We start from the raw sequence: 15,515 nt of genomic DNA, 5'->3' as shown, positions 1-15,515 counted from the left end.
TCGGGGGTCCCACACTTGTAGGGTACTGCTTTGGTACGTCCCATCTGTACAGAATAACTATACTGGTCTAGCAGGTGACACAGAAGGAGAAATTAGGTTCTTACCTGCTAATTTTCTTTCTGTTAGCCTGTAAACCAGTATAGTTTCCCACCCTTTCTGTCTTTATGCAGTGTTTGTGGGTTTTGCTCACGTGCAGATTTTGATTTTTCTGCGGGTTCTACTATTTTTCTAGGGCCGGGGAGATATGAGAACAGTGGCTATGGCTCAGCTGGCTTAGCTAGTGAGTTGTGGGGACATTTTCACTGCAGGATTTTAGTTCTGTACATGTTCCAGCAGTTGTTACCATGTGTTTGTTGTTTTTAACCTCCTGGTTGGAGTGTTTTTACTGTTCTCAGTTAGTATTTTCCTAGGTTCTGCTTGGCTATTTGCAGACTGGATTGCTAGATGGAGCCTCAGCTAATATACTACAAGTTTTTGTCTCAGTCTCCACCTGCTGGTCATAGTGAGGTATATACCCATCTGTACAGAATAACTACTGTATACTGGTCTTCAGGCTAACAGAAAGAAAATTAGCAGATAAGAACCTAATTTCTCCTTTCAGTTCTTTAGTGGCTACTTCAGGCCATATCTTAATTTGATGTTCTCTTTTCAATTAGCTTCAGTTACATTGTGTAGCTATTCTGTCATAACATAGATGACAGAGATAGAAATAGTTTATTTAATCTGCCATTCTGTGCAATCTTCCCCCCCTACATGCATATCTTTTTCTATTTTAAATTCTTCCACTTTCATATTTTAATTTAGTTTTTTCTCTGCACTTTTCAGAAAAATTCCCGGAGGCTGATCAATTTGAAATAATGGAATCCTTCGGTACTGTTTCGAAGAATGTTTTTAGAGACCTGACTTTGAATGAATATAAGCGGTAAAATTAACTACTTTAGTTTTTTTGTTTGCATTATAAAACCTAATTTTTTATAAAACATCTAGATGGAAAAAGAACCATTCAAGTTGGGGTGTTCAAAGATAACTGGAAATTTTACAAAAGGCTTGCTACAAGTGTAGCTTTTTATGAAATGGTTAAGACCTTAGAAAAATGTATGCATATTTGGCTCCATATACAGTGTGAATATCCATTTATAAAATGACATGTTACAAAACTTCAATTCCTTAGCAAAGCAGCAGATGAATCCAGAGACAAGTGGGATATAGCTCACATCGACCAGCAGGTGGAGATAGAGAAACTGATTTACAGTTGGCCTTATAGCCTGGTGTTCCTCCTGTTGAATCAGTTTTGCTCTATCTCCCAGCAGGGGTGGAGCTATCTCACTAGCTCCTGGATTCTGACGGTGCCTGGTGGATTGGTGATCATTTAGTCTCCTCTGTTGAGCCTTTGGCTCTTCAGTAGGATCGGGGTGCCTGGCTGAGTGGTGCCGGCTTTAGGCCCTCCCAGGTCCCTTCTCCACCCTCCCCTCCGAGTGATTGAGGGATTTTCCTGCTCTCAGCGTTGGTTTCTTCATTCCAGTTTAAAAAAAACAAAAAAAAACGCTCCTTCCTGTGAATCTGAGCTGTGCCCTTTTGAGGTAGCTTTCGGTTTAATTACCAGCTTTATCCTTACGGAAGGGGGGCGGGCTGAGAGTGTGGTGAGTAATTTGCTTTCTTTCTTCATTTTTTATTTGCCGCCTCAAGTGCCGGTCCGGTTGGGGGGGGCGGCGTTGTGATGGCAGAAGATTCTCGTCAGCGGTGTTCACGCTGTGGGAAGCGTCGAACACCGGCGGGATTGTGCTCAGCCGGGTGCTTAGAGGCACCGGCTGAGGATCCTTTCTTGCAGGCTTGCGAGGGGGCCATTGCCCGCGTCAGTGAAGCGCGCTCGACGTCCCCGCCCCTCGCGGTCGGCTCGGCCTCGCGGCGAGGTGCTTCCACGGCCGAGGGGGGGTCGGCAGGGGGCGGGGAGTCAGAAGTGCTAGAGGGAGCGGGGGCTCCGCTCTCCGGCGCCGAACAGGGGGTTTCAACAGCGGTTGGCCTGGGCTCGTTCACATCGGAGTTCATTATGCTAATGCATAGGGCTTTCATGCTTCAGTGCAGTCAGCCTGCTCATCCGGTCTCGGTGAACTTGCCGGTTCTTACTGTGCCCTCTTCCTCTGCTGTTCCCCTGAAAGTGGATGCGGGGGAGGCGGCGAAGGGAGATAGTTCTCCAGTAAAATCGCCGGTACTTAAAAAGCGCAGGCTTGCGTCCGCGGACGAGCCTATGGTAGTTTCCCCTTTTTCCCTTCCGGAGTCTTTGGAGGAAGGTGAGGTAGAGGAGTGGGAAGCGGAGGATCCCCCGTGTAGGGAAGTGGATGACCCTTCCGCGCTCCGTCTTTTCCATCGGGAAGAACTTTCCTCCTTAATTTCGAAAGCATTACTGGGTTTGAACATCTCTCAGGTAGATTCGAAAGTTTCGGGTAACCCTCTTATGGCAGGTACCTGTAGGCCGCCTAAGGCTTTTCCGGTGCATGAAGCCATGCAGGAGCTGATCTCGGCACAATGGGATACGCCGGAGGCCGGGTTACGGGTAGCAAAGGCCATGCGGCTTTTGTATCCGGTGGACCCATACGAACTTGAGAAATTTAAATTGCCTAAGGTGGATGCACTGGTAGCCGCGGTTACCAAACGGACGACCTTGCCAGTAGAAGGGGGGGTTACGTTAAAGGATGCCCAGGATAGGAAGGTTGAATCTTCCCTGAAGTTGTCTTTTGAGGTAGCTGCAGTTACTTTGCAGGCCGCAATTTGCAGCTCTTATGCGGCAAGAGCCTGTCTGCAGTGGTCTCAAGTGATGGCGGATAATATGATGGAGTCCGGGGGTTCTGTCCCTTCGGAACTGGCTGATTTGGAATCAGGTTTGGCTTATTTAGCGGATTCCTTATATGATATTATTCGCTCTTCGGCTAAACAGATGTCGCTTTCAGTTGTCTCTCACAGGTCTTTATGGCTTCGCCATTGGGCGGCAGATGCGGCTTCTAAGCTTCGACTGGTGAAACTCCCTTTTAAAGGGGGTTTATTGTTTGGAGAAGATTTAGATAGATTGGTAAAGGATTTTGGAGATACCAAAACTCAGCGGTTACCGGAAGATAGGCCTAGGCCCCCTTTGAAGTCCTCATCATCTAGACCTCGTTTCAGAGAAGTGAGGAGATACAGGTCCGGGAAACCATTCTTCGGTTCCGCGTATGGTTCTTTCTCTTCTTCTAGACCTAGGGGTCGGCAGAGAAGTTCCTTTCGTACGACGAAACCCGCTTCAGGTCAGCCAGCTTGTACCCCGGCAAATCGCGCTCCACAATGATGGGGTCTTGGCCCCCTCTGCTTTTCCATTAGGGGGACGCCTGTCAGCGTTTTGGGCGGAGTGGGCCAAGATCACGTCAGATCGTTGGGTGTTGGACATTATTCAAGAAGGGTACAAGTTAGAATTCGCCTCTCCCGTCGCCGATTCTTTCTTGGTATCCCCGTGCAATGGGGCGGCCAAGGGAGACTCGGTCCGCTTAACTCTTCAGATTCTCCTGGATCTAGGGGCGGTGGTGCCAGTACCGCCGGAAGAGGTGGGCCGCGGCATATATTCCCTTTACTTTATTGTACCAAAAAAGGGGGGTTCCTTCAGGCCGGTGTTGGATCTAAAAGGAGTCAACAAATTTCTCAGTGTTCGCCATTTCAGGATGGAGACGGTTCGCTCGGTGATTGCGGCCGTACGGCCGGGAGAGTTCCTCACGTCCCTCGATCTCAAGGAGGCGTACCTCCATATTCCGATCTGGCCTCCGCATCAGAAGTTTCTGAGGTTTGCGATCCTCGGCCAGCATTATCAATTTCGGGCTATGCCCTTTGGCCTGGCGACGGCTCCCCGCACCTTTTCAAAAGTTATGGTGGTGGTGGCTGCCTTTTTGCGCAAGGAAAGGATTCGGGTACACCCGTATTTAGACGACTGGTTGATCCGCGCGTCGTCCAGGCAGGAGAGTGTGGCGGTAACTCAACGGGTAATCTCGCTCCTTCAGTCGCTGGGGTGGATCGTCAACTTTCCCAAGAGTTCTCTGTCCCCTTCTCAGTCTTTGGTGCACCTGGGGGTCAGGTTCGACACTGGTCTGGGAATGGTGTATCTACCCCGGGAACGGGGAGAGAAATTACAGTCTCAAATTCGGGGTCTTCTCGGGTCACCCAATCCTCGGGTTTGAGATTATGTTCAGGTTCTGGGCTCGATGGTGGCGACTCTGGAAGTGGTTCCCTGGGCTCGGTTCCATATGAGGCCCCTGCAGAAGTCGCTTCTTTCTCGGTGGTCCCCGGCATCTCTGGACTACAGTCGCCGGCTCCGATGGAGTCCTCGGGTGGCTCGCGGCATGCACTGGTGGCTGAACGAGGTCCATCTTTTCCGGGGCATGCCGCTAGCGACGCCGGATTGGGTCGTGATTACGACAGATGCCAGTCTTCGAGGATGGTGGGCTCAGTGCCGGCAAGCTTCCGTGCAGGGGGTGTGGTCCTCGGTAGAGACCCAGTGTTCAATCAATTTGTTAGAACTGAGGGCTATAAGGCTTGCGCTACGGGAGTTTCGGTCCATGATTCAGGACCATCCGACCAGGATCTTTTCGGACAGTGTCACGGCCGTGTCATATATCAATCGTCAAGGGGGGACTCGGAGTCCTCAATTGGCCGAAGAGGCGATGCTGCTGTTTCAGTGGGCGGAGGTGCATGTTCCGCTTCTTTCAGCAGCACACATTGCGGGTCACGAAAACATTCAAGCGGACTTCCTCAGCAGGAATCGTCTCGATCCTGGCGAATGGGAGCTGTCTCCGAGGGCGTTCGAGCTGCTGGTCCTTCGGTGGGGGCTTCCAGACATGGATCTCATGGCCTCATCCCGCAATACAAAGCGGCCTCGGTTCTTCAGCAGACGGAAAGAGAGGGGCTCGGAGGGGGTGGACGCATTAGCTCTCCCGTGGCCTCCGAATTCCCTTCTGTATGTATTTCCCCCTTGGCCGATGATCGGTCGAGTGTTACAACGCATCGCTCTCTTTCAGGGCAGGGTGATCCTGGTGGCTCCGGATTGGCCGCGTCGGTCTTGGTACGCGGATCTAATGCAACTCTCGACGGGCGATCGGTTGAAGTTCCAGGTGACTCCGGACTTGCTGACTCAGGGTCCAATCTCCATGGACAATCCGGCCCACTTTGGTCTTACGGCCTGGCTATTGAACGGTCGCGGTTGAGAAAGAGGGGCTATTCGGATCAGGTAATTACCACTCTTCTTCAAGCGAAGAAGATTTCTACTTCTACCTCTTATGTTAGAGTTTGGAAAGTTTTTGAGACTTGGTGCGGGAAGCAGAGTATTGCGCCCTTCCAGGCGTCTCTGTCGGCTATTCTGTCTTTTCTACAGGAGGGCATATCTAAAGGGTTAGCCTATAACTCGATAAAGGTTCAGGTGGCGGCCATTGCTTGTTATAGGGGCCGGGTGTCTCGCTCGTCAATAGCTTCTCACCCGGACGTGGTGCGATTCCTTAAGGGGGTTCACCATATCCGTCCGCCGGTAAAGCGCACCTGTCCAGCATGGAATTTGAAGCTGGTCCTTAATAGGTTGCAGGCGGCTCCGTTTGAGCCTCTGTCTGCGGCGACTCTGAAGGATGCCACGTTAAAAACAGTGTTTTTGGTAGCTATGGCGTCTGCAAGACGGGTGTCGGAGCTGCAGGCGCTGTCTTGCAGGGATCCTTTTTTGCGCATTTCGGATGCTGGTGTGTCTGTGCGGACGGTGCCGTCCTTTCTTCCTAAGGTGGTTTCTTCGTTTCATGTAAACCAGAGTTTATTCCTCCTGGCCTTTCGGAAGGAGGATTGGGGGGCGCGTTTCGCGTTGTTACGGCTACTGGATGTACGCCGTATGATTCTTCATTATTTAGGAGTGACTAACGACTTTCGCCGGTCAGATCATCTCTTCGTGGTATTTGCAGGTGCAAACAAGGGTATGGCGGCGTCTAAAGCTTCGATCGCTCGTTGGGTAAAAGAGGCTATTGCGTCGGCTTATCTGTTGGCAGGGAAGGTCGTGCCGGAACAACTTCGTGCTCATTCAACTCGTGCATTGGCAACGTCTTGGGCGGAGTCCGGTGGTATGTCTTTGGAGGAAATTTGCCGAGCGGCCACTTGGTCTTCGGGGAACACCTTTTCAAAGCATTATCGTCTGGACGTGGCAGCCTGTGCGGAGGCAAATTTTGGCGCTTCGGTTATTGCAGAGGCGACTTTGGCTTCCCACCCAGTTTGAGTTTGCTTTGCTACATCCCACTTGTCTCTGGATTCATCTGCTGCTTTGCTAAGGAATGTAAAATTATGTCCTACCTGTTAATTTTCTTTCCTTTAGAAGCAGCAGATGAATCCAGAGCCCCACCCAGATGGTCTCTCTCTCTCTTGATCTATTGGGTTCTTAGTTCGGTTGGGATATTGTTGGTGATTATTATTTTTTCTTACATTTCTGATTAGAAGGTTTTTCACTGGAATGAAGTTTTTCCTTTGGTTTGAATGCTCATGCTCCTTTCTTGGGATGCTGGGGCAAAATGCATAACTGATTCAACAGGAGGAACACCAGGCTATAAGGCCAACTGTAAATCAGTTTCTCTATCTCCACCTGCTGGTTGATGTGAGCTATATCCCACTTGTCTCTGGATTCATCTGCTGCTTCTAAAGGAAAGAAAATTAACAGGTAGGACATAATTTTACAATGATGCTGTATTATTTTGGAAGTACACATGTAAGAAGGAAAGTTATCAATGTAACCCCAGTTATTAGTAAATAGCTCTCATTTCATAAAAACAGGATCTCTCCCTATTTTACTACTAAAGGACTATTTTGGTAAAGGGGATGGGATTTGATATACCACCTGTAGTAATCAAAGCAGTTTGCATATATATATATATATATATATATATATATATAGCTACTTATTTTTTTATACCTGGGGCAATGAAGGGTTAAGTGACTTGCCCAGAGTCACAAGGAGCTACAGTGGGAATCCACACAAGTAGAAAAAATTAATTTTTAATTTAGGATAAAGTAGTGTCATCATCATGTATCCTACTCTAAAGATTAAAATGTATAAAAAATTAAACAAATACGTAGACAAATTTAAACCGAACCCTTAAGAAGCTTGGCACAGAATGCAGGCAGTCCCCATTTTATGAACATCCAACTTACGTCTGACTCGTACTTACGAACGGGGGTCCTACTCTACCTTCGGTGTCCCAACGCACCCCTCCCTCCATTCTGTGCTCCAAATATGTTCCTCCCTCCGGTGAGTGTTTATCTTCTGGCTGGCTCCCTCCTCCCAGCCGCAGTTGTTTCTCTGCACAAAGCCATATCATGCGGCTGAGCCGGCAGCCTTCCCTCTGACATGGGAAGAGCTTCCTCTGATGTCAGAGGGAAGACTTTTGGCTCTGCCGCGGGATGCGCATAGGAGCTGCTGCCGGTGGCTTTGTGCAGAGAAACTACTGTGGCTGGAAGTAGGAGGGAGCTGGTCAGAAGATAAACTCTCGCCCTTTGGGAGGAGAGGCTAAAAAAATCAAATAAATAAATAATGCCCAACCTTTCTAAAATGACCTGCATAGTGATATTCTGTAAACATACCCTGATTTTTGTTTTCCATTATCTTTTTCACAGCTGTGATGGCAGAGATCTCACTTCTCTCAGAAACATAAATTGTGAAATTGATTTGTTTAAACCTCTCCATGGATCGGGATTATTTCAAAGAGGGCAAACACAGGTAATATAGTCTTAAAACAGTGGAAGTCACCAATCTGCAGTTCATTTCCAGGAGTTCTTCAGGAGTTCTTCCAGGAGTTTTTCAGTTGGCATTAATTTTTAGTACATGTACATAGAATTGGTTCAGAAGCGCTACATTATTTTTGCTTACAAAAGGGCCATGATAAATACAGGTGTATAGATAATTTTGATCCTGGCTGTATTTTAAGTACAGATTACTTAACCTGTATTCTATTATATCCTTTTTCTTTTTTGTTTTCTGTTTAACGTTCGTTAAAGTAACAGGTCCTTTGTTTGTTGCATTGTGTATTTATGGAGATGGTCTTTGTATGGCGGTTGAAAAGAATAAATATGGAATATTGCTATAAAGGACAATGCAGTTTCAAAACTCGCAGACTTCTGAGATGAGTGATTATAGCATTCATTTGCAATAATCCTTTTCTCCAGGGGTAGCAGACTAAAGAGTTGTGCGGGGACAGAAATCAAACCTGTCTCCATCCATCCTTGCTGGAATTCAATCCATCCCTGCCGTCCCCATCGACTTCAGAAGTAGTTATTTTAATTAATTATGCTACTGATTTTGACGGAAGAAAAAGATTGCGTCCTGAGCAGAGCACATATTGGAGTGCTCTCCGTCAATGGGGCAATTTCTTTTGAATTACTATAATTTCCACTGCTATCCAATGTCCAAAAGACGTGGGAAACAGAGGGGACTCCCTCCACTTACCTCTGTTTTCGCCAACATGCGACAGACTATAATGCCATCATTTACAGTCCATCCAACCACTTTGGGCGGATCTGCTGCTGAGTCTAGGGGAAGACTCAGCTTGGACGGCGATTTATCGCTGAGCCCAAGAGAGCCACACATGCCCCCAATGCCTGGAGGAACATCGAGGGACCGGTCGCCGTGGGGGAGCTCCCCGAATGTAGCGGGGGAGACGCTACCGAAACCCGATGTTGACCCGGAAGTGTATACATCAACGCCGACATCGATTCCTGCTGGGGAGTCGCAGCGGCTAGGGAGCAGTGAACCCCAAGCAGCAAGTGGTAGAGAGGCTGAAGGAACCCAGGATTCGGCACCTGGAGGAGTCGCTGAGGAGAAGCTAGCGGCTATTTCCCCCCTCAAGCCACTTGTGAGGCCTCAGGCGGTCACACTTGACTCTATCTGGACAGCTTTGGAGAACCTGCATTTGGTATGTGTTAACTTTGTCTCAATTACTTTAAACTCAACTTCTAAGATAGACCTGTTGGAGACATCACTTCAGCAGCAACAAATAGAGATAAAGAATCTAGAGAAAACAACAACAGAGACTAAAAATTTGATGACTAAACAAGTTTCTGATAAAATGCTTCTCCTGAGGAAGATTGAAAACTTGGAGAATCAACATAAAAGTTTGAACCTGAGACTTTTAAATTTTCCAATAGCCAAGTTTATGTCACCTTGGGAAACTTTTAGGAATTTCATGACAACTATATTGAAGATATCAGAATCTGATCTTCCACCATTACAAAAAATCTATTACTTAAAGAAAAATTCCAATAAAGAAGGAGAATTAGTTAGAGGTGGAGACCAGATAGATTTATCTGATATATTACAATCATCTGATATCGAAATAGAGGGTCGGGCTACTTTACTAGTCTCTCTTGTATTTCATCAAGATAAAGAATTGCTGCTGAAATTGTACTTTAAATTGAAACAAGTGTCCTACTTGGGAGGACGAATATATATGTTTCCTGATGTCTCAAAATGGACGCAATCTAGAAGAAAAGAATTTCTAACATACCGAATGAAAGTGATATCAGTAGGGGCAGTTTTTCAGTTAAGATTCCCTTGTAAATGTGTGGTTTCCTTTCAGGAAACTAAATATGTATTTTTTGAACCTGCCCAATTAGGCTTTCTCTTAGAAGATAAGGGTGTCTCTATGCATCCAAATTGAACCAGGATTGTGTGGCGTTAATTTATGGAAGGCTGTTACTGCTCTTTATTTTAGAATTCTTAATTTGGTTAAAGTATCCCTTCACCTAGGGGTTGTTTCTTTCTCTTCTTTTCTCCTTCACCTATTGTGGACTATGTTGAATGCAATATTTCCTTATGTTAATTTTGCTTATCAGCATGTACTGATTGTATTGTATTTCCTTATCATTGTGATGTAATGATAATTTGAAATGATAAATAAAAATTAAAAAAAAAAAAAAAAAAATTATGCTACTGATTTAGAGGCTATGGTAGAGACCCATTTACAAATAAGCAAAGACAGTTTATTAATTTGGAAATATTTAAAGGGAAGAATACATATTTTGCAAATGGGTCTCTGCCAGAGCCTCTAATTTAAATATAAATACTCCAGTTGTTGAGAACCTTCAAGCTATGTCAACTGACTACTTTCTCTGAAGGTACCCCAAAATCCCTTTTAACAAGCTTTTCAGCTGGTCAGATGTTGAAGATGCTAATCTACATGCCTCCACAGTTCATGTATCTCCCCTAATCTACTTCAATTTGAGGCAGATTCAATAGACTCTATCAAGTGGTCAGAGGTCATGGGGAACCTTTAGGACATTTCCATCACATTCCACTTTGGATCTTACTGTCATGGTACAGTTCAAGTCCAAAAATCTGGACTGCTTGGGGATTGGGTCAGTCTGAATTTTTGGATTTTTCAGATTCTCAGGCAGTACTTTAAAAATTCACCTTTTCTGTCTTCCTTCCCCTACACCCCACCCGGTGTCTCTATCTCTGTGGCTTCCTCCCTCCCCCCTAAATCCAGCATCTCCTTCTCTCTCTTTTTTTGCTGCTATCCTCGGCTTCTAAATGGAACTGCAAAGATGCTGATGAGGGACCGTGTTCCTGCACGCATTGCTGCAAGGTTTGCCGATCCCACCCTTATGAAATAGACTTCTTATATAACAGAGATTGGGACTGGCAGACCTAGAAGCATTGTGCACAGGTACATGGTCCTGTGTCAGCATCTCTACAAGTACGTTTAGGATGTGAGGACCTCATCAAACCCGAGGTAGGGAGGAGATGGGTAGAGAAGGGTGCCCATGGAGAAGAGAGGGGAAAAGATGATTATAAAAATAAAATAACTAGATTTTATTTTTAGTAGGGCTGGACATGCTAAATTTATTTCAGCTCTTTTACATTTGGATCATGTGATTAAAAATTTTAATCTATGTATAGCCCTAATAAATATTGGTCTGAATATGAAAAAGGTGGGCCTTGCACTTGATGATGAAAAGATTGCATTTCCTGTTTCATTTTTTGTTTCTCTCTATTCACTTGGTTTTCCATCTTGGACAGAGCTGCCTCCATCTCATTCTTTCCAAAGCCATGTTGTCCCATTTGCTGAGATTTCAAGATTTCTGAGGTTGTCTTTAACTTGATGCATATTGCAAAACTTTGGTTCAAATTTTCTTTCCATAAATATTGTAATGCAATAAATTTATTTTTGAAGACAATGCCAGACATTCCTTTTTTTATTGCATTGTAGGTCCTTTGTACTGTAACATTTGACTCTTTGGAATCAAGTGTGAAGTCTGACTTTATTACAACAGCTATAAGGTAGGCTCTTTTGCTTTTTGGTGTATTTTGTTACCTGTGCATTAAGGCTCTCGGTCTGGCTTTTGGTTGAGACTCAGGATCCCAGGAAATAATGAGTTGCACATCTTTGACTTTGATGTGAGGTAGAGAGCAAATAAAGCCATTTTTCCTGCTATGTTCAAAGCTTGCATAACTCTCTCTAGCTGTGTTTGTGTCTACTATCTGATTACAGGATAAGTTGTATTTATTCCCTGACATGGTTTGCTTATACTTCTTGTATTAGCAATGAATGATGTCACTGGTCTCCTCCTATAGCCTTGCACACACTAAAAATAAAATCTTTCTTTGCACTTAATTTAACTGATACCCAAATCCTTGCTACAGCAAAATTTGTTTATAGTTCATAGTGAATATAATATATAGTCAAATTAAATTGCTCAATGCTTGTTTCTAATACATGTTCTCCTCTTCCAGTGGAATAAACGAAAAGAATTTTATGTTGCATTATGAGGTAAGTTGCATGGTATAAAGTCCCTTAAAAAATGAGTTGAACATTATGGACTAGATTCAGTAGATGGCACCCAAATTTGTGCACAAAATTTTGGCGCCAAGTGCTATTCTATAAATGGCACATTGAGTTGCGTTTCATTTAGGAATCCATACCCAACTTTAGGCACTAGTATTAACATCAGCTGAAACCTGGTATAAATCCTGGTGCATAAGTTAGGCACAGATCCTTCCCTGCCTCCTCCAAACTCTGTAATACTGTGCCTAACTTTAGTGAACCCTCTGGCCAGCCTATGCTCTTCTCATTGTCACATCCCTTTTCAGTTATGCGCTAAATGATTTGAGCACACGTTTTATAGAATAGCATATAGTAAGATGCACATGCAAATTCTAATTGGAACAAATGATTGCTTCTGTTACGGATCCACAGAAGTCCATACTTGAGATGTTGATTCCTAGGGGGACCCCAAGCTCCTGAAGGAACCCAAAGCAGGCTGACTCCTCAGGTACTCAGAGATTGACCTGGGAGCAGCAGTCCTCCCACGCGGCACTGCGTCCTTTACCCAGCAAAGTATGCCTGAGCAGGGGAGCTCCAAGAACCAAAACCACAAAGAACTGCAAAAATCTGGCAGAAAACCCACCAAAAACAATAAAGGAAGAGCAGAGCAATACACACCTCCTGAATTCACTTGCAGAAGGAGTAATTGAGGAGGATGCTGTGCTCCACCACAGAAGGGGAGAAGTTTTCAAGTTCTTAAAGGGATATCCTTCTGCAGTTTGTGGGAAATGGGAATCAATAGCTCAAGTATCCTGCAGACTCATATGTACAAGATGCAGGCAATGTTTATTATACCAAATATTTTAGCAGTTGAAAATACCACCTTATAACAAACCAAGGGACCTGACACGGTCCGTGTTTTGGAAAACACTCCTTTTGCTTTACTAGTTTTGCGTCGCACATTTTCAGTGGAGAAGGATACCATACAGGCGGTTGTTTTATACCTTTCATTGCGGTTTATTTTATACCTTAGCAACCATGGACCTCTGAGGAAGGAGTGTTTTCCAAAACAAGGACCGTGTCAGGTCCCTTGGTTTGTTATAAGGTGGTATTTTCAACTGCATAAAATATTTGGTATAATAAACATTGCCTGCATCTCATACATAGGAGTCTGCAGTTTGTTTTTTGTTTTTGCTTTGGCTGGCGATACTGCAGTTTTTGTTGGATTCCTTTGTGTTCTCCTGTGTATCCTAACAGAAGTACAGAACCCAGATTACCGAGGTTAAAACCTAATCTGTCATTAGCGCCCAATTATTGCTAGCTATGGATATCAGATATTTCCCTGTTTTAGTATGCTGGGTGAGGCTAGTTTCCCTCTGATGTTCTACTGTAACTGTACCATATCTGTGGACTTCTCCTGGGGTGCAATTCCTGTTTATAAATTCACTGTTTGTATTTGTATTTTTGTATTCGCACTTTTGGGTCACTGTTGTTCCTGTTATCTTGTTGAACCCTTTCTAATAAAAATGATTTACAAAAAAAAAAAAATGTGTGTGCAGTTTTGGGCACCATATATAGAATCCAGGGGTATATGTTCAGAGGTTTTGTTTGGTTAAGTCAGGGGTGTCCAATGTCGGTCCTCGAGGGCCGCAATCCAGTCGGGTTTTCAGGATTTCCCCAATGAATATGCATGAGATCTATTTGCATGCACTGCTTTCAATGCATATTCATTGGGGAAATCCTGAAAACCCGACTGGATTGCGGCCCTCGAAGACCGACATTGGACACTCCTGGGTTAAGTGGTTCTCAGCATGTGTTGTGGGTTGTCGGCATATCTTCTCTGTACCATGACTGAGAATAGGAGTGTTCTTGCTGTTAGTGGCACCAATATCCAGGGTGAAGGATGGAGCACTGTTGCCAGTAATAGTGGCTTTTCCACAGTGGCTCTCATGCTGTAGCCCAGGCTCCAGAAGAGAAATGAGAAATGGACAGCAAATGCTGGCAAAAGAGCTAAGAGAGAGAGACTGGGACCAATACAACTGAAAAAATATACTCAGACAGCAAAAGTAGAAAAATATTTTATTTTTTACTTTATTTTCATAAGTTAACATTCTGGTTAATAGAAATCTATTTCTTGTACAGAACAAAGAATAAAAGGCATTCACAATGTACATTTTCTATTCTTCAGTATTGTGGTACTGAGTGTTTCAGTTCCCAGTTCAGTTTTCATCATCATTTCTATTCTTGTTTGTGGTCCCTTGTTCCATATTTGAGGATCTGTTTGTGGGTTTTTTGTGTGGCTAATGTGTGATACTCTAAAGGCATATAATACTCTATGGGGTTCATAATAAAAAAAAAAAAAAAAACGTCTAAAAAGTGTCCTAAATGGCTACTTGGACGATCAAAAAGCCTGATCGTCCAAGTACCCATAACCAAAGCTGGTTTTTAGACGTATCTAAAAACAGCTTAGGCCTTTCCCCTGCTTCTAAACGCACAGAGAGAAAAGAGGCGTGTTTAGAGGAGGGGAAAGGGCGGGCAGTGGGCGGGAGGTGGACCGACCTACACCTAGGCAGGCGTACAACAGGTATAACCAAAACATTTGACAGGTTGCCTAGTCGGCACTTGAAAATTTTTGACTTAGACGAAGTCAAACCAGGTCTAAGTCCCGAAAAAGGGGCCGCTGACCTGATGGCCGCTGGCGCGATCAGTTCAGCGGCCCGGCAACCTACCCACCGCAAGCATCGCTGTAAGAGAAATGCCTCATCTCCCCTATCGCGATGCGATCACCCCTCTACCCGAACTGCCGCAACCCGCAGCAGTTCGGGTACAGGAGTGATCGCATTGCGGCAGGGGAGATGGCCAATCTCTCCTGCCGCAATACATCACCCCCCCCGACAATATCGGGGCAAGAGGGAGCCCAAGCCCTCCTGCCCCGCGGCAGCCGTGGCACCCCCGACGATATCGGGGCAAGAGGGAGCTCAAGCCCTCTTGCCCCAGCGATCGTGCCCCCCCACCCCCCCGCCAAGTACGAGCAGGCCAGGAGGGAGCCCAAGCCCTCCTGGCCCCGGCAACCCCCCCCGACTGGATTGGGCCAGGAGGGTACCCAAGCCCTCCTGGCCCCGGCGACCCCCTAACCCCTACCCCCCACTAAAATACGGGCAGGAGGGATCCCAGGCCTTCCTGCCCTCGACGCAACTCCTCTCCCTCGCCGACCCGCAAACCCCACGACCCCCCCACCCCCCTTTCCCCATACCTGTTAAGTTGGCCAGACAGACGGGTGCCAAGCCCGCCCGTCCGGCAGGCCAGCTGGGTCCAGAATGGGGCCGGATTGGCCCAGGCGGCAGAAACCCCGCCCACAGGTGGGGCCTGAGGCGCCATAGGCCCGGGAGCCTTAGGCCCCTCCTGTGGGCGTGGCCTTAGGCACATGGGCCAGTGGGAGGGCTGATCGGGGGTTCTGGGGGGGTGGTTGTTGGGGGGAGAGGGAGGTTGTGTCGAGGGCAGGAGGGCCTGGGATCCCTCCTACCTGTATTTGGGTGGGGGTAGGGGGTCGCTGGGGCCAGGAGGGCTTGGGCTCCCTCCTGGCCCAATCCAGTCGGGGGGGGTCGCCGGGGCCAGGAGGGCTTGGGCTCCCTCTTGCCCCAATGTCGTTGGGGGGGTCGTGGATTGACAGGGCAAGAGGGCTTGGGCTCTCTCTTGCCCCGATGTCATTGGGGAGGGGGGTCGCGG

General features: G+C 46.3%; 1 protein-coding gene across 2 annotated transcripts in view; it reads left to right on the top strand.

Annotated features, from left to right (window-relative positions):
* The window catches only part of PNPT1 (polyribonucleotide nucleotidyltransferase 1), a 149,201-nt gene that overhangs the window by 69,682 nt on the left and 64,004 nt on the right, over window positions 1–15,515 (top strand). For both annotated transcript variants that reach the window (XM_033938048.1, XM_033938049.1), the window contains exons 12-15: window positions 826–922; window positions 7,645–7,747; window positions 11,235–11,305; window positions 11,759–11,795. In XM_033938048.1, the coding sequence (XP_033793939.1) occupies window positions 826–922; window positions 7,645–7,747; window positions 11,235–11,305; window positions 11,759–11,795 (308 nt within the window). The remainder of the gene's footprint in view (window positions 1–825; window positions 923–7,644; window positions 7,748–11,234; window positions 11,306–11,758; window positions 11,796–15,515) is intronic.

Source organism: Geotrypetes seraphini, chromosome 3 (genome assembly GCF_902459505.1).
Source record: "Geotrypetes seraphini chromosome 3, aGeoSer1.1, whole genome shotgun sequence".
Taxonomy (NCBI): Eukaryota; Metazoa; Chordata; class Amphibia; order Gymnophiona; family Dermophiidae; genus Geotrypetes; species Geotrypetes seraphini.
The sequence above is the reverse complement of the archived record's forward strand: the minus strand, read 5'-3'. Positions and strand labels throughout refer to the sequence as shown.